Below are 23,319 nucleotides of genomic sequence, written 5' to 3' on the forward strand. Positions count from 1 at the left end.
TGGTTCCCGGCACTATTACAAAAAAGAATAGGACCACTCCATCTCTTTCCCATGGATGTCGTAAAAGGCGACTAAGGGATAGGCTTATAAACTTAGGATTCCTCTTTTAGGCGATGGGCTAGCAACCTGTCACTATTTGAATCTCGGTTCTATCATTAAGCCAAATAGCTGAACGTGGCCATTCAGTCTTTTCAAGACTGTTGGCTCTGTCTACCCCGCAAGGGATATAGACGTGACCATATGTATGTATGTATGTATGTAAGTATTTTTCATTTGTCATGTATGCGACAAAATGCTTAAGAAGTAAGGAAGCGGCAGTGTATCTATGGGTTTAACCGTGCCTTGGTGTACCAAGGCACGGTTGACAAGCCATATGTCTTATTTTCCTTCTCTTTCTTATGTGAGGTTAACCAAAAAGAAGGAAAGAGTAAAAATGCCTGTAAAATATACAGTTGAGAGCAAATAAACTTGCCCTCTAGCCTATATTAATCAATGCTATGGGTCTGGTCTGCTGATTCTGTCTTCTTTATCAAAATCAACGCGTAGAGAGAGCGAACTTGAATATAAAGAAACCGCGACAATTCTTTCCGATTTGAATGAGCGACAAAAAGAAAGTACCTACTACTTATTGGATAGATACTCAAAGAAATCTGTATTATTTACATAATCAAAACTTGGCTATCATTATGAGCAAACTCTAAAGGACTGTAGAATAAGTATATTATTGTAGATATGTACTCATCGATATTGCACAATAGTACGCTCCACTAATGATTAATTAGGTACTTAATATTCAAACACGAAGATAAACGAACGAAATCGAAAGTACTTTCACGAATTTCATGTGCCCATGTATCTGGAAATTCACTGGAGGTACGAGAAATTGAGGAAAATTGCAACAAAAACGCGTTTCGCAATTCACATAAATTTCTGCAGAATTGAAGTGAATGCATCGATATTTGCGTGAATTGGTTTTGAGAAAGAGCATGTAGATACCGTACGGCCCGTTGGAGGCTACGAACATAGCGATTTTTGAATGTTTTCCATGCCAACGATTACCTGCCATTGCATATAGTGGGTTATTTTATGGCCTTTTTGTACCATTTACACCATTATACCTTCTAATTTGCTTTAGTGGGAAATTGTAATGTGTCTTGTTCTTTTGTCTTGTACGTTTGTCGGTTATATTGCACTTAGATGATATTGATGAAGTCGTCATATGATCATCATAATCACCAGATTTAGCCACCAGGCGTAAGCTTGAGTTCCATTTACTAAGGTGATTCCTCGAGATAGGTAACTGAGTTTAACACAGGGCGACTGCGACCTCACATTTGCAATCCAAGTGATGGACCGGAATGAGTTCCAGTATAAGACGAAACAGCTAAAAGTGCTGTCTGAAGCACAGAACCGTGTTATTAGGTCATCACTTATCATCATGCTTATGTCACTGCAATATCCCCAACCGAGCTGAAAATTCATAAACATGATCTAAGCACAATCTATGCTTCTTAAGATTTGAATCCACTTGTCGAATTCGTTACCTACTGGAACAAGGAGGCATTCTACATCGTATGCTTCTTTTGTATATATTTTTTTAGTTTTGCTCAACCATAGATACTGACATTTCTAACACAATTCACCGCTAGTTGCGTGGCCTGATGAAAAGCGACCGGCGAAAGTTGCTCCTTTCGAGTCAAGTTCAATAACACAACACATAACAGTACTGTGGAGACGGCCGCGCGCTGCAGCCAACACTTCAACAAAACCGTTACGTGCAATTCGCGATTCCTTCTCAATCATCTAGTCAATGGAATAAGATGAAGTGTGTAATATTACTAGCGATATTGTACAGTGTGAGTGCAGTTCACGTGGTGCAGTTGTCGTTTAAACATGAGTTGAAGTCGGACCTGAAGCCGTTCAGATTCCACTTCAAATATCCGCCTAAGAACCCGCCGAAGGTCCCGATTGAAGTGGAGATCCGCAGGCGGGGACAGAACCAGACTAAATCTGGGACAAAGAAAGACGATAAGAATTCTACGGCTATACAGCAACCTACTTGGAAGAAACAGGTACCTACTAATGTGTTCCTTGTAGTAAGACATGAAAGGAGGTCCTTAGGTCTCTAAGCTGTTTGTTTATACAAAAGTGTTCATCATAAAATATTTACCCTGTATAGTGTGTAGCTTTTTACGCATTTTATGTACCTACATATGTTGCCACCTTTAGATAATAATTCAATTTTATTTTCTAGATATAATTAAATAGTCATATCAACGCTATTTGAAGGTCTGAACTGTTAAGTTTTAAAAACTTTTAGCTACTTTTCATTAGTGCCCGATTATTAACGTACATAGGATCTAAGTTCTAATAATTAAAGGATTAAGATATGTTATACGAGTAGTCGAAGACAGATGAAACGGCCGGCGTATACGAGTGGAATACGATATAATGAATCTTTATGCACCACATAAATACAGACCTAAGTATAACAAAAGGCGACCTTACCACTATAAGCGACCTCTTCCTAGTGTTCCTTATGATTTAGAATTAACCTTGTAATGCGTTTATGACTATTTTGATAGGTTTTTGTTTTATTTGCATGTTTATATGCACAAACGTTATTTTCACCGGGATTTTCCTGTGGCACGCTTTCTCGCTGCTTTCTCGCGTACATTAGAAAGTTCCCGTGACTCACAGATGTTCTTTATGAATAACTGTATCCTTGCACTAATATTTTTTTACATAACCAGTTATGCCTGAAGCCACGGTACAATATCAATCTTGCCTGGTATGTAAATTTTACATCCGCAAGACAGAAAAGGAGAGAATACATTACATAAAAGAGATCGATGTTATCAGGGCTTCGTGAAATTTGACGTACACGATCAGTGCCTCTGACATTGTAGACAATCACTGTCTCTGACATTGCACCTAAATGAATGAACCGATTTTGATTGTTTTTAACCGAATTAAAAAAAGGTCAATCGCAATGGTTTTAAGTATTGGGTTAATGTCCTCTGAATCTCAACACCACCATCAAGCGAACTATCTACGCAATGATTTCTGCCAAGATCTGTCAAAAGCACTGTTTACCTCGTTAGGGAACTGATATCACTGATCTGAAAACATGTGAAGGTTTAAGCCTTTTTCGCTATTCTGGGCGGCCTGTAAATCATCGGCTTATGTTCCTTTCTTTCTTTAAGTTAATTATCTATAGTAAGCAGAAAGGTCCAAATGAGTTCTTCTTCCCTTCTGCTTACCTTTAAATGCATCATTTTTTCAGGCCTGCGAGAAACTGAACCTAACGATCGACCGAGAAGCGATCAAGAATGAAGACAACCATTTTGTTTGTGATGACAACGGCGAGGTGAAATGCCTAGCCGGCTGGCAGGGGGACCTGTGTGACGTGCCCATTTGTAAGAAAGGATGCGATCCCCTGCAAGGTACAAAAAAATTAAAAATTACATACATACATAAAATCACGCCTCTTTCCCGGAGGGGTATGCAGAGACTACCTCTTTCCAATTGCCACGATCTCTGCATACTTCCTTCGCTTCATCCACATTCATAACTCTCTTCATGCAACCTCGGCGGTTTCGGGTACTTTTGACCTGACCCTTTACCAGGACGTCCTTAATTTGATCAAGATACGTTCTTCTAGGTCTTCCCACACCGACCTTTCCCTCCACACTCTCCTTGTATATCTGCTTAATGATTTATTAAAAATTACACTGAACTTAAATAAAATTATCATCATAAATATCAATATATTTTTATTATATAAACATTGTCTTTATTAGTATTCAAGTCTTAATCGGTTTTCATTGAAATTTTGTTCAAAGATAATTTTCAACTCGGCACATTTGTCCTGGTTGTGTGCTTCCTGGATTGCAGCATAAGGTCCATCTATAACTGCAAGAGATAAAGTCAGGTTATTACTATGAGCGATTCCCCATAAGCTAAAGCTGTTGTAAATTACTTTTATTCCATGAACAATAAGACAAAGAATTACATTACGTAGTCACTAGTTGGGCAGAACTTTCACATAGAAAGTTTAAACAAACATGCGAAAGCTTTTTAGTCGAGACGAGCATAGTCTGGTCGTATGAATGTTGTCACTCTACCAGGTTATCATTTGTTATGACTGTAGACATATAGAAATGAATAGCATTTATTCCATTATACATGCAGATGTAATTTTTGTAGTAGAAATAGTACCGCTAAATTTCTTCTTGTAGATATCCGTATTAGTTATGAAGTAATAACATAGGTTAACTAGGTATAATGTTGGACTATGATAAAGATGTCTAATAAATAATTATTATTAACCTTTTAAAAGTTTGACAAATCTTTTCACTATGTGTAAATCAAAACTAATTATTGCACGCTGTCTGTATCAGGAACTTCGTACATGTTTAAATATTTTTTATTACCTTTTCTATATATTTAATCTGAGGTAAATCGTATTGTTTTTTCATGGGTACTGTTGTGTTAACGAGGTTTCTCGTATCCCAATAATTCCAGGTTACTGCAAGAACCCAGGCGAATGTCGGTGCAAGATGGGTTTCTATGGCGAGAAGTGCAACAAGTGCATCGCTTTACCGGGATGTCAGCACGGGTACTGCAACCAGTCGTTTGAGTGCATCTGCCATAAGGGGTGGGATGGCCTGTTCTGCTCTGAACGTGAGATTTTTTCTACATTTAATACAATTACCTGTAAAAGTATAATAGCAAATGCTCATAAAGTTGAATAGACAATGAGGTGACCAAGCAATGGTGATAGCGACGCGCTCACTTCAGTTTTCTTTTGTAAATTTGAGGTTGTACATATCTATTGTTAGGTTTAGTAAAATATTTGTTAGTGTTAAAGAGCATGGCTAGCAATATTGTTTATAGTTTGAATAAAAAAAGTAAACTGTTTGTTTATGGAGACGCACGCTCGCGCCAATTTTAAAATTGGAACGATGTGTTGATGCGGATCAAGAGACATCGTTCCGCGCAGAGAACCTAACGCGCCTAACTTTCGCGTTGTGTACTATTTATAAAAATTACAGATATTAAACGTGCACGTAACGTGCCTATAATATATCTCGGAGATTTCGAATCACGTCGTGATTATATCTCATATAGTTTTAACTGTCAATAAACCTATCATTAATAGATACAGTACTTATAAAGAAAAAAAAAAAAAACTAAAATTATTACTTGTATTCCAGCCATTTGCCGGGCGGATTGCCACGCGACCCGAGGCTACTGTGATGCCCCCAACGAGTGTCGCTGCAGGATCGGCTGGTCTGGTCCCACGTGCCGCTCCTGCCAGCCCCTCCCCGGCTGCCAGCATGGCTTCTGCGAGAAACCTTTGGAATGCAAGTGCCATCCGGGATACACTGGCCTGCTGTGCCAAACACGTAAGTGAAGAGTTTTCATGTTTAATTACAGGATATACGATAGCACTAGAAAATACAAATCGAAGTACAGTCGAGGTTAGACAAACCTGAGTTCTTTGTCCATATCTACTCCCGACTGGACCGAATTCTTGTCTCCTACGCTGTTAACAGCAAACTAACAGCTGAGTCTCTTGAATCTGTAAATATAATAATTTCAGTTGCTTGTGAATCACTTAAAAATATATATTTTAATTAATAAAGGATTTAAAAATGGCAATAGGTGTAAAATGCAATAGTTCTAGAAAATATTTTACAAAACTCCAAACTCCATTAAATATTTCCAGCAATCTGCGCATCGGGTTGCGACAGCGAGCACGGCTACTGCCGTCGTCCAGGGGAATGCCGCTGCCGCGTCGGCTGGCGAGGCCTGGAGTGCTCCCAATGCCACCCGTACCCTGGCTGCGTCCACGGCACCTGCAACCGGCCCTGGGAGTGCAACTGCAAGCCGGGCTGGGGAGGCATGCTCTGTGATGAAGGTAGAGCGATTTCTTTAGATATTTCAGCTGTCGTTGCCCAGGAAACGCCTTCGCCCAGGGGAATTGTGCGTCGGCTAGCAAAGGCTGGAGTGCTTTGAGTACCACCCGTACCCGGGCTGCGTCCATGGCACTAGCACTAGCCCTGGGAGTGCTAAAAGTTTAGGCAAACCTCTCTTATGATTTACCCTGAATAAGGTCTTGATTATAATTGAGGTGACGTCTATTTGGATGAAATGGTCTAACAGTTTCTTTTCAACTCGACTTTTGAATTCTGTCATTCTTTGTTTCAGCACTTGATTTTTGCGAGAAAAATGAAAACGTTTGCAAGAACGGTGGCAGCTGCCAGTCTTTGGAAGCCGGAGATGGTCACTTCAGGTGTCATTGTCCCAAAGGAGTCAGTGGCAAGCATTGTGAGAAACTATCCACCAACACTACTACACCTGCCCCAGTTAACAGCAACTCAACGGAAATCACCACAGAAAATGTAACAGAATCTGAGAGTGCCACGTCTTCTGAAAACAATGAAACCAGTGAAGAAGCAGAAAATAATGCAAGGAAAGCTACCACAGAGTCAGCAGAACCTATACGAACTATGGCTGATACAATTTCTAATCAAATAGAGAAATTGAGACACAATCTGTATAGTTTCATTGGTATATAAACATTTTTTTGAAGTATTTGCACTGATAGTTACTTAGTGAAAACGTGATTTAAATACTACAAAACTTTAAATTATGTAAAAGTGATAGCATTCGAAATGTAATTAATCAAATTTTATCAATTAGAGTTTTACGTGCAACATAATTTCTTAAATCCAAACGCGTGACTAATGGTGTTGCCATAGCATGCTATCTTTATTATAGGATTGGTTTATTTCCTAGAAATAATTTCCGTTTTGTTTGTTACTTTGTAATACGTTGAGTATTTATAGTTCTTTTTTACGAGACAAGCACAGACTGATTGCATTTACTGAGTCTTATTTATTATTATAATCATGTGAGATTGATTCTAATTTATTTATGTGGTTGTTGAAAATGTATTTTTTAAGTTTTGACTCCTTGCATGTTTCGAAATGAATGATAAATCTGCGTGAATATTATGATGTATACAATGTGTGTGGGTGTAGGTAGATCAATTTATTTATTCTAGTTTTAATATGTGATTAATTCAAATAAATTATTCCAATACGAGCCTCGTTTGATTTCAACTTTATGGTACATACTTAAATAATGCTTGAATTTGTTGTATTGCGGCCAAATACATGCATTTTGAAAAAGGAAATGACAAAATTGTAGGCGTTTGATTAACATTGCAACATTATTTATAATTAAGCAGATACTCTAAGATTGCAACCGGGTCACAGACTGGACGTGAGAGCGCCTGTAGGCACCTTGTTATTTCATCCAAATACGTTCAAATGTGGCGGAAAATTGGAATTGCAAATTTAACTTATATAAAATCGTGAGCCGGCTGGTGTATATGGTAGTTACCGAAACGATGTGGTAAACACCAAAAGCGGTCAAAATCGTATTATGGTTAACCGTAATAGTTTGCTTCTATTTATTAATAATTCATCCATTCTCGTGGGAATTTCGGGAAATCACCTATTGGTGTATAGGCCACATAAGGAACATGCTAAATTTAAAAACTATTAGCTAGACAAGTTTGACCATTGGTTGGTTAGTGACTCCATCAGTCAGTGTCTTTTTACTAATAATGAATCTTCTTTCCCGGAGGGGCAGGTAGAGACTAGTCCTCAAATTGTGAAGCGGCTTACCTACCTGTAAAACTTAGAAGCCTTTTAGCTTGAGGATGGCAGATCTTTCTACTTATCACGAACCCTGCATATTTCATTTACTTCACACACATATCCATCACAGTCATTCGTCGTAGCTCGTCCATCCCTCCATCCATGGAAAAGAGATGGAGTAATCCTAATCTTTTTTATATTTGTGCCGGGAACCACACGGCACTTCAATACTATTTTAATTTTAATATCATCTAGTCACCCATCGCCTCTTGAAATGAGTATGTAAAGATTTGTCAAGGAAATTTACTGACACTTCTGTATACTAGACAGAAACAAAAAGTTGTCTAATGAATAAAAAGTGAAGCGATCTCATATGGAAGTTGTCAACGTTAAAACAGTTTTACCTAATTCCACATGCATACCAATGAATCTTTATTTAACTCTGGATCTAAGATATAGCTTATATGGTCTGTTCGACATACCAACTTGTCACTACATATCACTACTTTGTAGCCATTAACTAATCGATTATGCCGCAGCACCTATCTCTTATTTTGTGTAGTTGTTGCCTTATTTAAAAAAAGATTTGAAATTTTCAAAATAAAAACCGGTTTGCTTGTATCGTTAGTTTTTATTATGATACATAAAGGTAGACTCTAAATTACATCTATATAATTTACGGGGAGACAGAGCCAATAGTCAAAAGACTGAAAAGCCATGTTTAGCTTCATGGCTAAGCCTATTGATAGCGAGTTTGCTTCTCGCCTAAAATTACATTTTTATCATTTACGGGGTAGACAGAGTCATTAGTGAAAAGACTGAAAAGCCATGTTTAGCTAAGGCTATTGATATCGACAGGTTGGAACTCGCCTAAAATTTCTATTACAATCTGAGCGAGCAGAAAAGCGGTTGACACATTAAGTTTCCATTTTTTTTTTACATTTATTGTGGCACAAACAGTCAAAAATACAGATAGAATTACAAAGACAGTAAACAATATAGTAGACCAAACAGTGCCGATTATGTTTATGGTGTAGTAATTATAAAAGCATGCTTGTTAACAATCAGATGATCCTAATTATCCTAATCGTGATTTAGTACAGTGATGTTGTGAGAGCATTGTTATCCCATAAGTAAAGTTTTGTTAATCAAACTGGCGAAAATATGCAAAAATCCACGGGCTTCGAGCTGTTAAAAAATAATAATGTCAATAGGGTGTTAATTAATCTCAGTAGATAAGTTTTGCCATTAGGAAGCCTCTAAATGTTAAAAACTATTCCACGGAGATTCTGTCGAAACCATACCTATTCAACTTCAAAATCTCTTTGTGTAAAACCCAACTCAAGTCAGGATTGGTTCTCTCCTAACAGGTAGGAACGCGCCTTTTTGGGAGGGATTTGTAAGAGTGCGGAACGACAGAGATAAAAGAAATGTTCCATATAGATATTATTCATTAATATAATCACGTCTCTTGCGGGGTAGACAGACCCAGCACACTTGCACAGCTCTACGGTAAGCTTAATTATAGAATTAAGATTCAAAAAGTGACAGGTTGCTAGCCCATCGTCTAAAAGAAGAATCCCAAGTTTATATAACCTTATCCCTAAGTCACCTATTATGACATGCATGGGAAAGAGATGGAGAAGTCCTATTCTTTTTTATATTGGCGCCGGGAACCACACGGCACTGACACTAATAGATATGAAATGTATAACAATGTCCTATGTAGTTCCAGGCATTAGAATAGGAAATGCAAAGACGTCAGACGGGAATCGATCCGTGCAAAAACTTGACTTACCCAAACCTGGATCATGGTCAAACGGCGCACCCTGGGTCCTCTCCAGAGGAAAGGATGAAACCGGGAAAGGAGGAAGAAGATGAATTGGTAAAAATTTGTTCACTTCAAAACGGCCGATAGTAACTGAGGCGATTCGCTTGACTTCAAGCTTAGGTATATATACAGCCAATAGAACATTTCTGCGTACTTATCCAGTACTTACTCCGTCGGCCGGTCCATTCGATCGATTAAAAGTAATGTGTTTTTATTGTTAACTTTTAGAAACGTTAAAATGGCGATTGTCACTGTTTTTATGGTAAGTTAAGAACTCATTATCTTTTAGGGCTATTTATCTTAATAGGAACTAACATACTTCGCCCCGATAGAAATTTATAAAAAAACCTTACTCAATAACACATCTGAAAAATAAAACCCGTATTACATATCTTCTCTCTCATTTTTCTCTCAAAATTCTTCAGGTTATGGGTCCATTTCTGACTTATAATACTTTTCTGTCGGACAGTGTATACTGTTTTACAGAAAGCATATATTGCCATAAAATTTGTAACTATAAAGTTCAAGCAGAAAAGAAAGACGGCGTTGCTACAAATATATAATGGTTTTCACGTACAAAAAATCTTTTAGAAAATAAATTAAATATAGTTATAAAATATTTAATAATTTCTTCCATCTAGGTATGCCATTACTCTATTACAATGTATCATACAATGTAAGTTTTTCAAGTAAGGTATTATGTGTTTAATGAAGCATCTTTTCTTTGATTATGTTGTTCAATGAAACAGAGGCGTAATGAAACATTACGTGAATTAATATTTATTGCTTTGTCCATTGTTCAATTATTTTCCGCTTTCTTTTTAATCAAGTTCATTAGTTATTTTAGTTTCCTATAAGAAAGTATTACCAAAAATATAAGGACGCTATCGCGACCAACGCCAATGTCAATCTGAACATTTTTCACTGACCTCTTTGGCCAGAAATTTGAAGCTGGTGTGGAAATTCTGTACGTCTTTTCATTACTCTTTGACCACACTATCTAACCTTAATATAGAGTGGGTAGGGCAGTCTAGTCTTCACCTTGACCTCTGCCAGAGACATTGATGTATTCCACTGCAGTACTTAACCTGTCTTACTTTTCATATGATATAATATCGCAGCAGATAATATTTATGTGCTTTTTAGTTAAACGTACCTATTACTTACACTCCGTTTATTATAAGTTGTGTTTTAATTTATATAATTTTTTTAAGTTAATAGTTGAGGTTCGCTTTATGGGCGAGATCTATACCAGACTAAAGCATACTTTTGGGTGCCTTAATTAGTATATGCCTCCTCTTATGCTAAATATTATCATTAAGAGAGCCAAAAAGCAGTAATTGTCGCGTCGCTCTAAGTCCTGTCACATGAATTGTTTGGCTGTTTAAAATGTCATTCCTAAATTTAACCATTAAATCGTTTTCAGGTACTGCTCATAACCACCTCCGAGTCTTGGTCAAAAAACATAGAAGACAAAGCTAAAGTGTCAGAATTTTTGAAAACAGAAGGTATAAAGGACGTGCCATCTTCCGGGAAGGGTATAAAAAGAGGAATTTATAACACGGGGTATGGCGGTCTTAGTCATGGAACCTTGAGCTCAGGTTCTTTGGGATATTCAGGGCTTGGATACACGGCACACTCAGGTCTAGGTGTGTCAGGGATATCTGCTCCAGCGATTTCCGCTATTGGGTCGGTTTCGGGAATAGGTGCTGCCGTATCAGCGGTACCCAGCTATGCTTCAGCTCCCGTGGCCGCGGTGGGCATTTCTTCTCCAGTAGCCGTCTCCGCCCCGGTAGCAGTGTCCGCGCCTGCAGCGGCACCCGCAGTCCACACCTCCGTTTCAGTAGAGCCAAACCCGGTGATACTCCGCCAAGAAGTCCCGCGCTACATAACTCGCACTATAACTAGAGACGTTCAAGTTCCCGTCCAAATCCCTGTTCCCGTTCCAGTAGACAGGCAAGTCCCCGTACCCGTACAAGTACCCGTTCCTGTCCCGGTCGACCGACCCGTCCCCGTAATTCATAAAGTCCCAGTAGAAGTTACTAGACAAGTCCCAGTGTACTACGAAAAGAGAGTGCCGTATCCCGTCAAAGTTCCCGTGCAGGTATCTGTTCCTGTGCCGGTACCGGTTGAGAAGCATATACCGGTAGACCGCCCGGTTTATATCGACCGGCCCGTGCCCGTGCCGCATACGGTTTACGTTGATAGGCCTGTTAAAGTGGCGGTTCCTGTACACGTGGATAGGCCGTATCCTGTCCCACAGCCAGTGGTGGTAGAAAGAAAGGTAGCTGTGCCGGCTCCGGTAGCCGTGCCGGCGATTGCGGCTGCTGTACCGGCCGTGACGGCTGCCGTGCCAGCCGTGCCTGCGGTGTCAGTCCCGGCAGTTTCCAGTATCCCCTCTTATGGCTTACCTTCAGTGCTCTCGACTGGGTATGGCTCCTCTTTCGGCCATTCATATTTGGATCATAGTAACTCCATTTCATATCATTAGAATTGGATTTCAGGAATACATATCATGAAGAAATAGAGTCTCTGGGTTGTATAGTAATAAAAGTACCCGTCATTGAACTTTGACATGTAAAAAATTCTTTATATTTTACATGTCAAAGTTATTGTTTTTGTAATTTTTGAAATGATATTATAATAAACTCATGACAAGATGTTTTGTACAAAATAAGTTAGATATTGTAAGAATATATCTAGATATATTCTTACGTACGTCTCAAAACTTTTGAAATACTTACTTATTTATTATATCATTTAAACTTTTAAAAGTGTTTACAAAACAACATTTACTGTGATCAATTGTAAAAACTTTTATGCACTCAAGTTTTATAAAAACACAAATATATTTTGTACTTGTAACATTTTATTTATATATTTCTGAGATATATTATATTAAGAATAACATTATTGTATATTCTTATAACGTGTAATTGTTTATACATATTTTCGTAAAATCTGCGATATTTTTGTAAAATACATTCTAATAGGTATTTATGAAATAAAAAAATAGTATTTTATTAAAATTTTAAAATGTTGCCATTGTTTTTCTTAAAATTAGCTTTATTCAAAATACATAATTTTCGTTGGACAGATTAATACATAGATGTAGTTAGTAGGTAGTGTAACCTAATTAGAATTATCTAATGGACAGTTATTTATTTAAAGTTTTCCTACATTCATCATTATTATACTAGTGCACAAATATTGTATATATATTAATTAGTTATAAATGTTATGTATGAAATTAGTATGATAAAGCCATTAAATTTTAATTGATATGAGATCATTAAAGGCAAGCAATTAACACTTATCACTTCATCCTTCAGAAAAATAGTCCTATTTTAATATGTCATGGCACTCAATACTTTCATATTCTACATCTCTTACAATACTTTAGTCTTTCTCTTTTAGCACAACCTACTTTCTTCCAATTTCTTTTATTCTTATTAGCCCTTCTCATGCGATCCCATTTCAGAAAATCACAACCTATAAATCAAACATCGCTGTTTGCAGATAAGTGCAGTAAAAAGGCCTAGACGAAAAAAATAATTGTATTACGACGCTTTGTCTGAGAATCCGTCGTAGTCATGCAAATAAATAATATAAGTACTTATATATACATGTAAATAATAAAGTCTTTATCCCTTGTCCTGACTGGCTGTCTGGTTGGCCTTGGCCAACAGTCACGAAAAGACTGAAAATCTACGTTCAGTTGTTATATTATTGGTACATAACAGTTTACAAAATTTATGTACCTAAATGTGATTCATTGTGAAAACATCATTCATAAAATCATAAAATTGAATTGGACAACGATTATTTTTTCGCAGTTATAATTACTATAGTTCGTAACAGCTCATTGAATAAAATAGCTAATATGTAACCTTACATTCTTATAAATTTAACTTACATCACAGAGACACTTAATACTGATAATTATTAAGAGACCACACTTAAAATAATTCGTAATGTAGCTTTAGATGGCACGGATAAACAAACAATTGGTAAACATGAAGTATTTACAAAACTATCTAAACTTTACAGATCTGCTTTGATTGTCGTTAGATAGAAAACAAACTAAAAGAAAGATGACTAGTACATAATTCAGTAATTCCCAAATTATATGTTCCAATTCAAGAAATATTTTCTTATAATATTATGTACCTCACTAGAGGTAGACCGATTTAAGGAAACCCAAGTAAGCATTTTTTTTGGGGCTTCAATACTTTTTTAGTGCCTGATATGGAAATACAAGAGTTCTTTGTTTGTTTATATGATCTAATCAGAAATTGAGAAAAGGAAAACCAACTTTTCAGAGAGATACCTAAAGAAGTAAGACATTTGTATTTTTGGAGACAATAGGGTTTCTGTAAGCCATAAAATTGGACGAGAAAAGAAGTTCAAAATTCATTGCTTATTTTTTAACTTCGTACTACCACATTTAGGGTTAAAAGATAATACACCGTTTTTTGTGAGGATTCATACGCGATCCGGGACGGCATTTAAAGGTCTCGGCGAAGTCTTCGCTGTTCTGGAGTGTACCTCGAGCTCTGAACATCTGAGGAGAGTGCTCGTCGTCCAGATCTTGTGCTAGGGAGATATCCGTTGACACACCGCACCATAACTGAAAATCATGCAGAAAGTATAATTGACATTTTAAAATAAAAAGGGATCTTGTAAGAAAAAATACATCTGCTTATTGTTTTTTTGTGTTGAAAATTTAAAAAGACGATTTTTTATACGAGTACCTAATATTGACTCGATATATACTTACTTAATCGATGCTCTTACGGCAAGGGAAAATACCGTAAACAAAATAGCATTCATGATCTGATAAAAAGGTTCGGTAAAATGGAATAATTTTTCAAATCTAACATTTTCGAGTACTTAATTTTCATGACGATTAAATTATTGATGAAATATTTGGGGAAAAATTGTAGCTCTAGATGTTAACTAACTGCCTTCTACCTATAAAATGTATCACGACCATTAACCACCTCTGAATATATCGATTAATCCATCGTAGGCCATACGAGTAGTAAACTTATGGGCTCAGGTGTTATGTAACTGTGTTTATACGAGAGAGTTTTATCTTGGTTGAACAAGACCCTCTACAGTATTGTAAAGGGGTTTATCTTGCCATTAATCTTTCAGAAGGTTATAGTCTCGAAGTAACTTGATAATGATTCGTTGAGTGAAATGAAAATGAGCTCAGCAAAAAAGCACATGACCGACTTATCATCACATAATCGAAATCACATTGCATTGAAACTAGGAAAACAAGTATAATGATTATACTTGCGCTAAGAAAAAAAAGGTTATCGGAATGGCTAAGAAAGGACTAATTTGAAAATTTTAGTCTAGTCTATAAATTGGTAAGGTAAGTGCGAAGAAGATACAACTCACATTGGCGTAAGATAAGAAGAACATCTGTTCGGAAGTCATGCGTTCGAATCCCGGCAGTTTCGGCTCAGGTCCAAATTTCCGCAGATGGTGTTTCAACGCCACGAAGGCTTCCCTTAGCCCTCCGTTGTCAGCTATGTTCTCCCCCAGGGTCTTGTTACCGTCCACCTGAATATTTTAATTGTAATAAAAATTTCCATAATAGCGAAGACAAAATGTAGTGTGTTGTCGAGCAGATTGTAGAAATCAGTTGAGAAATGGCTTATTAACTTGGGATTCTTTATTTTAACGATGGATTGGCAAACTCTCTAAGATTCTATCATCAAGCTAAACGTATAAATACCATCTTGGGAAATTCGATACGCGAAAGAGAGAGATGATTTAAAATATTAATAAAAACAGCTTGGAGTAGGTATATGAACCTGACGAGACGAGATCTTGATAACTGGATCAGGTGGGGGATGTCGCTTCGGGTAACCATGGGCCAACCATATGTACATAAGCGTTCGCGTTGGCCAAGCTTTGCGTGAGCCATTATGTAGCAGGAGCGAATGTTCTGCGCTCGACCCCCACCAAAGAGAAGATCTTACGCCACGCTAGTGTTAAGCCTGGAGGACCGCGGCTTGAATGTGGTGTCGCAGGGTGTTGCAAGAGAAAATAGCTCTTATCCGTGGAAGCTTTGATATCGCAATTTATCATAATTGCTGTTACTGGCTGATGACTTGTACCGTAGAGATGGTCCTCTCTCTAAAACTTACATGTTTGTCCAACACGGAGATATAGTAGGAGGAATACTGGTCTACGAAGCACTGGGTGATGTTGACGTAGTTTGCGATGGTGTCATTGGACCACCACGGGAGCAAGTTGCCGTTCCTGTCGAACTCACGCCCTGCGCATGTAAATTTGAAATTAAATCTAGGTGAACAAGTCAATGTTGGGATGAAAGATTAATTGAAAACGTAATATACAGGAACAGGTTTAAACTCACAGTGAGTTAACTGAAGCTTATGTTTGTTCTCTGAGACTTTTTATTGTTCATTACTTTTTTTATGAGAGGGTGTCATATGTTTCTGTATTTTATGTTTTTGCCATCACCCAAAATATTAATAAAAAGGTAATATCTTTAAAAAATACTTATTAGTCCCAACAAATTGTACTGAAAACGATCAAATTTGCTAATTTTCAAATTGATAAAATTATTCAACTCACCAAAATTGTCAAAGCCATGAGTTATTTCATGTCCGATCACGGTACCCAATGATCCATAATTAAGAGAACTGAAAAGTATTTTTGTAGTATGTAAGTACAAGTTCTTATATAATGTTTATATTAGCAACAACAAAATTAACGAAAGAAATCTTACTCGAGACCCAAATCGAAGAACGGATACTGTAGCATAACCATCGGAACAGCTGAAAACACATTCTTATTAAAAAATATAGATCTTGTACAACTTCTTACAAATCGAATATTGTTGGTCTAACTTACTTATAGTATTTTCTTGAAACGTGTGGTAGGCATTTACTTCAGTAGGATCTGTCGCCCATGAAAAATAATTAGAATCGCGAAGACGGTTGAGATTTTTCTTTGTTCGCACTTGAATAATATTCACCATATTTTCTATGTAAGTGTCTCGACTTATTTCAATACCTTCATAATATTCCTCTAACTTTCCCGGTACATAAAACCATTGAGGGTAACCAATGAATGCGTTCATTTCTATAATTTTTTTATATGTAGCTAGTTTGGTGTTGTCGTCCATCCATTTAACTTTGCCTATTAGTGAAGCTAAAGCATTTTTTAATTCACGGATCATAATAAATACCTGAAAATATTCAAATAAAGTGCCATAATTGTCTGCCATAATTTGTCCAAAAAAAAAAAATAAAAAAAAAAAAAAATTATAAAATTCTTCAAAATAATTCGAAAGAGTATTTGTATATTTATTTGTAACCTATTCATGGAATCTCACAAACATAGTTGACAAGTGTTAATGAGGCGAGATATTCTAATTCCTAAATTAGGACTATTCTCGTAGGGGTTGCTTAACAAAAATATGTATATGTATATCTAAGCAATAATCAACAGAAAATCAATATTAACATGATTGAAAGAATATAACCTTAGGTGTCGTTATATTGTAGAAGTTGGGTTCAACAAGGGCGTAGGAGACGGCCATCCCAAACATATCGTTGACAGCAGTGGCGCACTGCAGGCTTCTTGGCGGGAAGTAGAGGTCGCTGTGGTGCTTATGCCGGGAGTCGTAGGACCGATAGTACAACAATCGGAGTTCCTTGGTGGTGTGCACTGCTAAAACTTCTACCACCTGGATTTGGTTAAACAATATAATTGTAACTTAATGGACTACTTGCTCTTATATATGTAGTTATATTCTTTGAATGATAATCGCTAGAATAGTAAAACACTAATTGTATAAACAGGAAATCTTCATGTGGAATTATCAACTCAACAATTAAGTACCAAGTATCAATCAATAATCATTAGATTTTTTACTAACCTTTATCCAAATGTATAGCTCAAGCACAGCTGGGTGAGTCTTTGATACTAATAATGCAATCTTCTCCATATACTTCATGTCTAACGACGATACAAGCACTTTATCTTGTTCAAAGTCTAAATTTATTTTGGTGCCGTTGAATATGCCTTCTAAATATCTCTTCCATATTGGTTGAGGGGTTTCATTGTTTATTTCAGTATAGTTGTCTGTACGTAGCTGAATTTCATTAATGGTGTATTCAGGAATATTACTGAAAGCAAGATTTTCTTCTGGTTCCGTAGAATTATCGACTTCTAGCTAAAAATTAAAAAATAGATAATTTTTTTAATAGGAAATTGGAAGAGGGACTGTTTTTTAAAAATTCTCTTCTCCGCGTTTCATCTTCTCCTCTCCAGAGAGGGTCAGTACGTCTTTGACCACCATTCTGGTTGGTCCGGTTTTAACACAAGGCGACTACTGTCTGAGTTCCGCAATCTTTGCAGGAGCACTTTACCTATTTTATTTGGGCACTTTAATCATAGGAATACCAACGCTCTAATTGTAGGTGCCTTAATTTGTCAATATAAAAAGTAACACATTCAATTCACTAACAAGTAGAGAGAATACCTACAATTAATATTGATCGATTACATATAAAATGTCACGTGAGGTTAAATTGCTTTAATTGTCACAGTCAATTAACTATTATTCGGTTGTGAATGTGAAATGAAAGCTTTGAAAGAAATGAAATGTGAAAAGTACCTCATACACTTCCTCACTCAATTCGTAAAAATCATTTGCAGATAAGATAATATTGCTATCAAATTCAGATTCACTTAGGGCCGAAACATCAGGCAGCTTTCCAGACTCCTGCGCGAATATTTTAATAAGTTCAGCGTAGAACAATCTATATATTTTATCGGCTTCATTCTCTACATTACTCCCCGTTTGTCTTTTACGGTTATTATAATCGTTTTGACTAAGAATCAAAGGTTTTACTTTTGGCTTTTTGTAAGTACGGAATAAATCGAAGAATGTATTAGATTTGCGATAGCTGTGCTTTCGCCTTTCATGGTAGAGACTGAAACAAAAAATATTTTTATTAATATTATATAAAAAAAAAATATTACATAAGTGTGTTTGTGCTCAGTTACCTTGGAAATGGGTTTGTAGTTTCAGGTGACCCCATTACTAATCTAAACACTGACGAATTTTTAGGGTCTGTGTAAATATCAAAGCCTATCAACACGTCCATTCCTAGCTGAGTCTTTATCTTGATAACAGACTCTAGCCAGTCGAAACTGTACGTTGATAAATCAATATCGCCACTAGCGTTGATGTGAGTCGGATAAGGAGGTAATTTTAGAGATTCCAGTACTTTGAAAACTGGTTTCAAACCTATTTTCTCAAGTTTCGCTGAAAATGAAAAAAAAAAAAACATTTTACATATTGGAAACGGTATTACTGTAATTATTTCGTACTTTTACTTATTATATTAGTTATATATATATATATATATATATAACTAATATTCTAGTATCTAGGCAGACTACAATTTCCACTTGTTATACTCCTCGTATAGTCCATTTGTTGCATCTTGATCAACCGGAGCTTCCTCGACTAGATCTTGGTTCGTCTTGGCCTTTCCCTTTCAACGGTCCCATTCACAATCTCCTTGTATTTCTGCTTGGTCGACCTACTTTATTTCATCCTCTAGCTGCACGTGACCAAACCATCTAAGCATTCGAAGCCTTTCAAAGCCACATTAAGAGACAGATCGTTCCTATTCTACACTTTAGTACCTGTGTTCATACAAGACGCGTAAAAATCCTTAGCTTGCATCACTGGCTTTAGATCTCCTGTAGTGTTCTTAGCGAGCATATCTCTGACTAGCGCGTACACCTTGCGTTGCTTGTCGCGGAACCAGTCGTAGGAGGCATACATGTCGGGTCTGGGGTGATCACTGGCCCAGTTGCCGCAGGCATACTGAAATATTAATTAATTTACGTCTCGGCTTGCTAAACTGAAAATGTAAAATGAAATGTTTTGGTGTAGAAATTAACTGAGTTAAACTGTGCCGTTGACGTCACGATCATTTATGTTTTTGCCTATATGAGCTAGATCTATGATAGCCCTTGGAAACCGTAGTAACCGTTCCACAACGATATTTTTTATATAAATAAAGATGAATAAAGGATAATATTTACTTTAGTATATACAGCAGTCATAAATACCTTATAGAAATCATCGCAAGGATCTACTGTGGTGTCCATAGACACCGCCAGGTTGCTGGCCGACTGGAGACACTGCTTGCTGAGGCACACCAGCACAGGACGGTGACGGGCTCTTATATCTGGAAAATGAAGAAACAGCATTAAATAATTGAGAAATTTATGTATGTATTATTATTTATGTCATAAATAAAACAATAAAGCCCAGGTTAGAATCTGGACGTTGAATTTATTGATATCATTTTTCAAAGTCCTTCCATGCGGATCTGGTAGCAAAAGAATATTGTAGACAGCTGCTTTTCAAAGAAAAGGATGGGCTTTGGAAAAACGTGGTTTTTGAGTCTCTTCGAGCATAAAATCATTACGTTGTAGAGACCAGAGGTTTTGTCTCTTCTAAAAGGGATATTGTTGTATGTTTCAATAAAAAAAGATAATAGATGAATTTATGATCGTCGATAATTTATGAGAAAAGAAATAGAATGATTGTGTTTAGACAATCATTCTTTTCATTCATTTAGGAAGCAAGATGTGTTAACCAAATCATGTAGAAATCTATAGTCTCTTCTGCCCATGAAAATAGGCAAAAATGTGGAAATTGTATTATTTCTAGATTAGTCTTTTCTCACAAGGGATATAGACGTGACTATATGTATGTATGTATGTATATTCTAGATTAGACAGAATTTCTTTTATAATCGATTTATTTGTAAGATTGGGAGTAAGACTCCATAACATTTGAGAGAGTTAAACAATCAAATCCAAAAAATTCAAGCAATGTTCAATTGATACTTACATAAAATTAGCATGATGAAAAATGCCACTAATAGTAAAACAAAAAGTAACATTATCACTGAGTTTCGTAGTTTGTGCACATGTCTTCTTCGAAACCTGAAAGCAGAATTTACCATTGCACTGCAAAGTAGGTAATTATGGCTACCATACTTATAAAGTTAAGTTCATCAAATTGTTCTCCAGATATTCACTTAGAAAGAAAATAAAATCAAAATCTCAGGTTTGTCTGCTGTTTCTTGTGTTTACCATTTCTTTATGTTGTCTGCTTTCATGAATTGTTAGATAAATAAATATTTATTTTAGAACTACTTAAAATTTGTATATGAATGTCCGTTTTTTAACAAATCAAACATAAACTAGAAATAATGAAATTTGATGTGGTTTTCTCGGGTTTGGAGAAATGGCAATTTTATAATCACCTGGCTGTCCTGGAACCGACTGCTATCAAGTACCCTGATTCCCTGAGATCATTCCCGTTTTTCAGTGGAGGAGTATTGGCTTTTGCACTTTCGGTTCCTGTTCCTAAAAATAAGTTTAACTTAACATTACAAGTAAGGAATATTAATTGCTGCTCGCATCTTCATCTGCCTTAAAATTTTAAGATGTTTCATGAAAATCTGTTTACTTGTTTTTCCGTGAACGACACTTTAGACAAGACATGCTTTACAACGAACACACATCCTTAAAAACTTTCACATTTATAATATTAGTAGGATATTAAGCATGTGATTTAGAAAGTTTCTTATTTGCCTTATATTTTATACTAACACTTACAGGCAATACTCATGATCGAGTTATCTATATTTGTACAGTGTTTTTAAAATAGGACCATTCCATCTCTTTTCCATGGATGAAATAAAAGGTGACTAAGGGAATAAGCACATTCATCTAGTGCAGCTTGTACTACCATCTACAGACATACATAGAATCATGTCTATATCCTTTGCGGAGTAGATAGAACCAGCTGTCTTGAAAAGACTGATTGGCTTCGTTCAACTATTTGGCTTAATGATAAATACTATGATCAAATATGGGTTAGATTACCCTGGAATAGTTGAGGAGGTCAGACGGGAGTCGTTTCATGTTAAAACCTGACTTACCTAATCCAGGATTGTGGTTAAAAGGCGCACCAAGCCTTCTCTGCAGAGAGGTGAGGATGTTACCCGAATTAACGCCAGGACCAAGAAGAAAAGTTGTATTGCGTGGTGCACAATTGTATTTGTAAGTTTTGATTAATTATTTACTTTTTTTTTTACAATATATCATTTTTCTACTTTTATTATTCTAAGAAAATGAATGGATTACGTTCAATCTTCCCATCACGCGTGATGCTGCCTTCGTGATGGGAACCCTTCCTAGGACTCAAAATTTAAATAATAATCTTTTTAGTTTATAATTAAGAACAGTTTTTGTTTAATATTAAATAATGTTAGTTTTAATTATTCTAAGAGGTACCTAAATTTAACCTACTTTTATTCAAATTCCCGCGAAATGTAGAGAACGCACACTATTGGCGGAGCGGGGATGCTGACGTCACTAAGTGAACCTTTACGTCACTTCCTGGAATATTGTAGAGTTACTTTTTCGCTCTTTTTAATTCATTCCATATTAGGTGTAAATAATGCAATGAGTATTATTAACACCTATTATACTCGTATAACGACCGTGCAAGAAAACAAACTAATAATCTCGTGAATTTTCCTTCCCGCGGGAATTTCGGATAATCCTTTCTTAGTAAACCTACTACACAAGAGTGACTACATAGTCCATTCAATTCAAAATCTTTATTGCATATCATAAAGTACTTACATCAGTTGAATTACAGTTACTGCTTTTAAATAGGTACCATATTAGCCCTGTTGGGCATCGCAATTTAAAAATAATTTGAAACATAAAGAACCTACGAACCAAATAAAAAAAACTATACCTACGCGGTTTGGGCCTATGGACTGAGCGTTGATATGTCAACAACTTCGTTTATTTACTTATGTATATGTATAGAATAAATATATTATTATAGTCGTAAGAATAAACCATATGGCTCAAGTAGGTATACTGTGTATACTTATATCAAGTCCTGGGGAACCATAAGGCACTTAGGTATATTACTGCTTAAAACCATGTACATAAGTATATATGTCTAGAAATATTAAATAATATTTATCATTAATTTACACAAACTTACCAGCAATAGTAGGCCCCATGATGTCTCCACCTTCAATTCCTGACCACGCGTGCATTTTCAAAACTTTTTCAACTTTTATCAAAACATAACTCAATTCTTAAAAAAATCTCAGACAAAACCTTTTTCGATTCAAATAAATTGAAACATCCAACATGATGTTTTAGAACTTAAATTTGTTTGCGTGTCGGATTATCATTCGTAAAGTGGATTAAGGGAATGAGCGAGCGATGTGCCCTAGTCGATAGGTGGTGGCTTACTGAAAACCTGGGCCGCTGATGCGCAGGGTGGCGCGGGCAGGGTTTACAATACGGACAAACAGGTGACTCCGATTTTATTCTGTGTGCATTAATATAGTATTCATACATACATACATACATATAATCACGTCTATATCCCTTGCGGGGTAGACAGAGCCAACAGTCCTGAGCGGACTGATAGGCCACGTTCAGCTATTTGGCTTTAAGATAGAATTGAGATTCGAATAGTGACAAGTTGCTAGCCTATCGCCTAAAAAAAGAATCTCAAGTTTGTAAGCCTATCCCTTAGTCGCCTTTTACGACATCCATGGGAAAGAGATGGAGTGGTCCTATTCTTTTTTGTATTGGTGCCGGGAACCACACGGCACAATAACAAATATAGTATTCATAATTTATTTATCCACACTAAAAATAAAAAGATATACCTATTTGTATTTTTGT

The 23,319-nt window shown here is 36.4% G+C and overlaps 3 protein-coding genes across 3 annotated transcripts; 2 read left to right on the plus strand and 1 right to left on the minus strand.

Moving 5' to 3' along the window:
• The first annotated feature begins 1,786 nt into the window (after window positions 1-1,786).
• LOC106139798 (delta-like protein 1) lies at window positions 1,787-7,047 on the plus strand. The gene is made up of 6 exons (XM_013341295.2): window positions 1,787-2,072; window positions 3,287-3,446; window positions 4,528-4,686; window positions 5,220-5,411; window positions 5,735-5,926; window positions 6,217-7,047. The coding sequence occupies exons 1-6, from the start codon at window positions 1,821-1,823 to the stop codon at window positions 6,585-6,587; spliced, it is 1,326 nt and encodes a 441-aa protein (XP_013196749.2). The 5' UTR covers window positions 1,787-1,820; the 3' UTR covers window positions 6,588-7,047.
• A 2,698-nt stretch (window positions 7,048-9,745) lies between these two features.
• LOC106139797 (zinc finger protein 512B-like) lies at window positions 9,746-11,998 on the plus strand. The gene is made up of 2 exons (XM_013341294.2): window positions 9,746-9,769; window positions 10,934-11,998. Exons 1-2 carry the CDS (start codon window positions 9,746-9,748, stop codon window positions 11,996-11,998), a joined length of 1,089 nt encoding a protein of 362 aa, XP_013196748.2.
• Window positions 11,999-13,960: 1,962 nt separating this feature from the next.
• On the minus strand, window positions 13,961-22,676 carry LOC106141543 (endothelin-converting enzyme 2). The gene is made up of 15 exons (XM_060948304.1): window positions 22,622-22,676; window positions 20,856-20,952; window positions 20,438-20,532; window positions 19,648-19,766; window positions 19,216-19,399; window positions 18,568-18,829; window positions 18,176-18,494; window positions 17,435-17,731; window positions 17,039-17,242; window positions 16,405-16,741; window positions 16,280-16,328; window positions 16,126-16,193; window positions 15,675-15,805; window positions 14,920-15,084; window positions 13,961-14,137 (listed from the first exon to the last, which is right to left on the minus strand). Exons 1-15 carry the CDS (start codon window positions 22,674-22,676, stop codon window positions 13,961-13,963), a joined length of 2,559 nt encoding a protein of 852 aa, XP_060804287.1.
• Window positions 22,677-23,319: the final 643 nt, after the last annotated feature.

This window comes from Amyelois transitella, chromosome 15 (genome assembly GCF_032362555.1).
Source record: "Amyelois transitella isolate CPQ chromosome 15, ilAmyTran1.1, whole genome shotgun sequence".
Lineage (NCBI taxonomy): Eukaryota > Metazoa > Arthropoda > Insecta > Lepidoptera > Pyralidae > Amyelois > Amyelois transitella.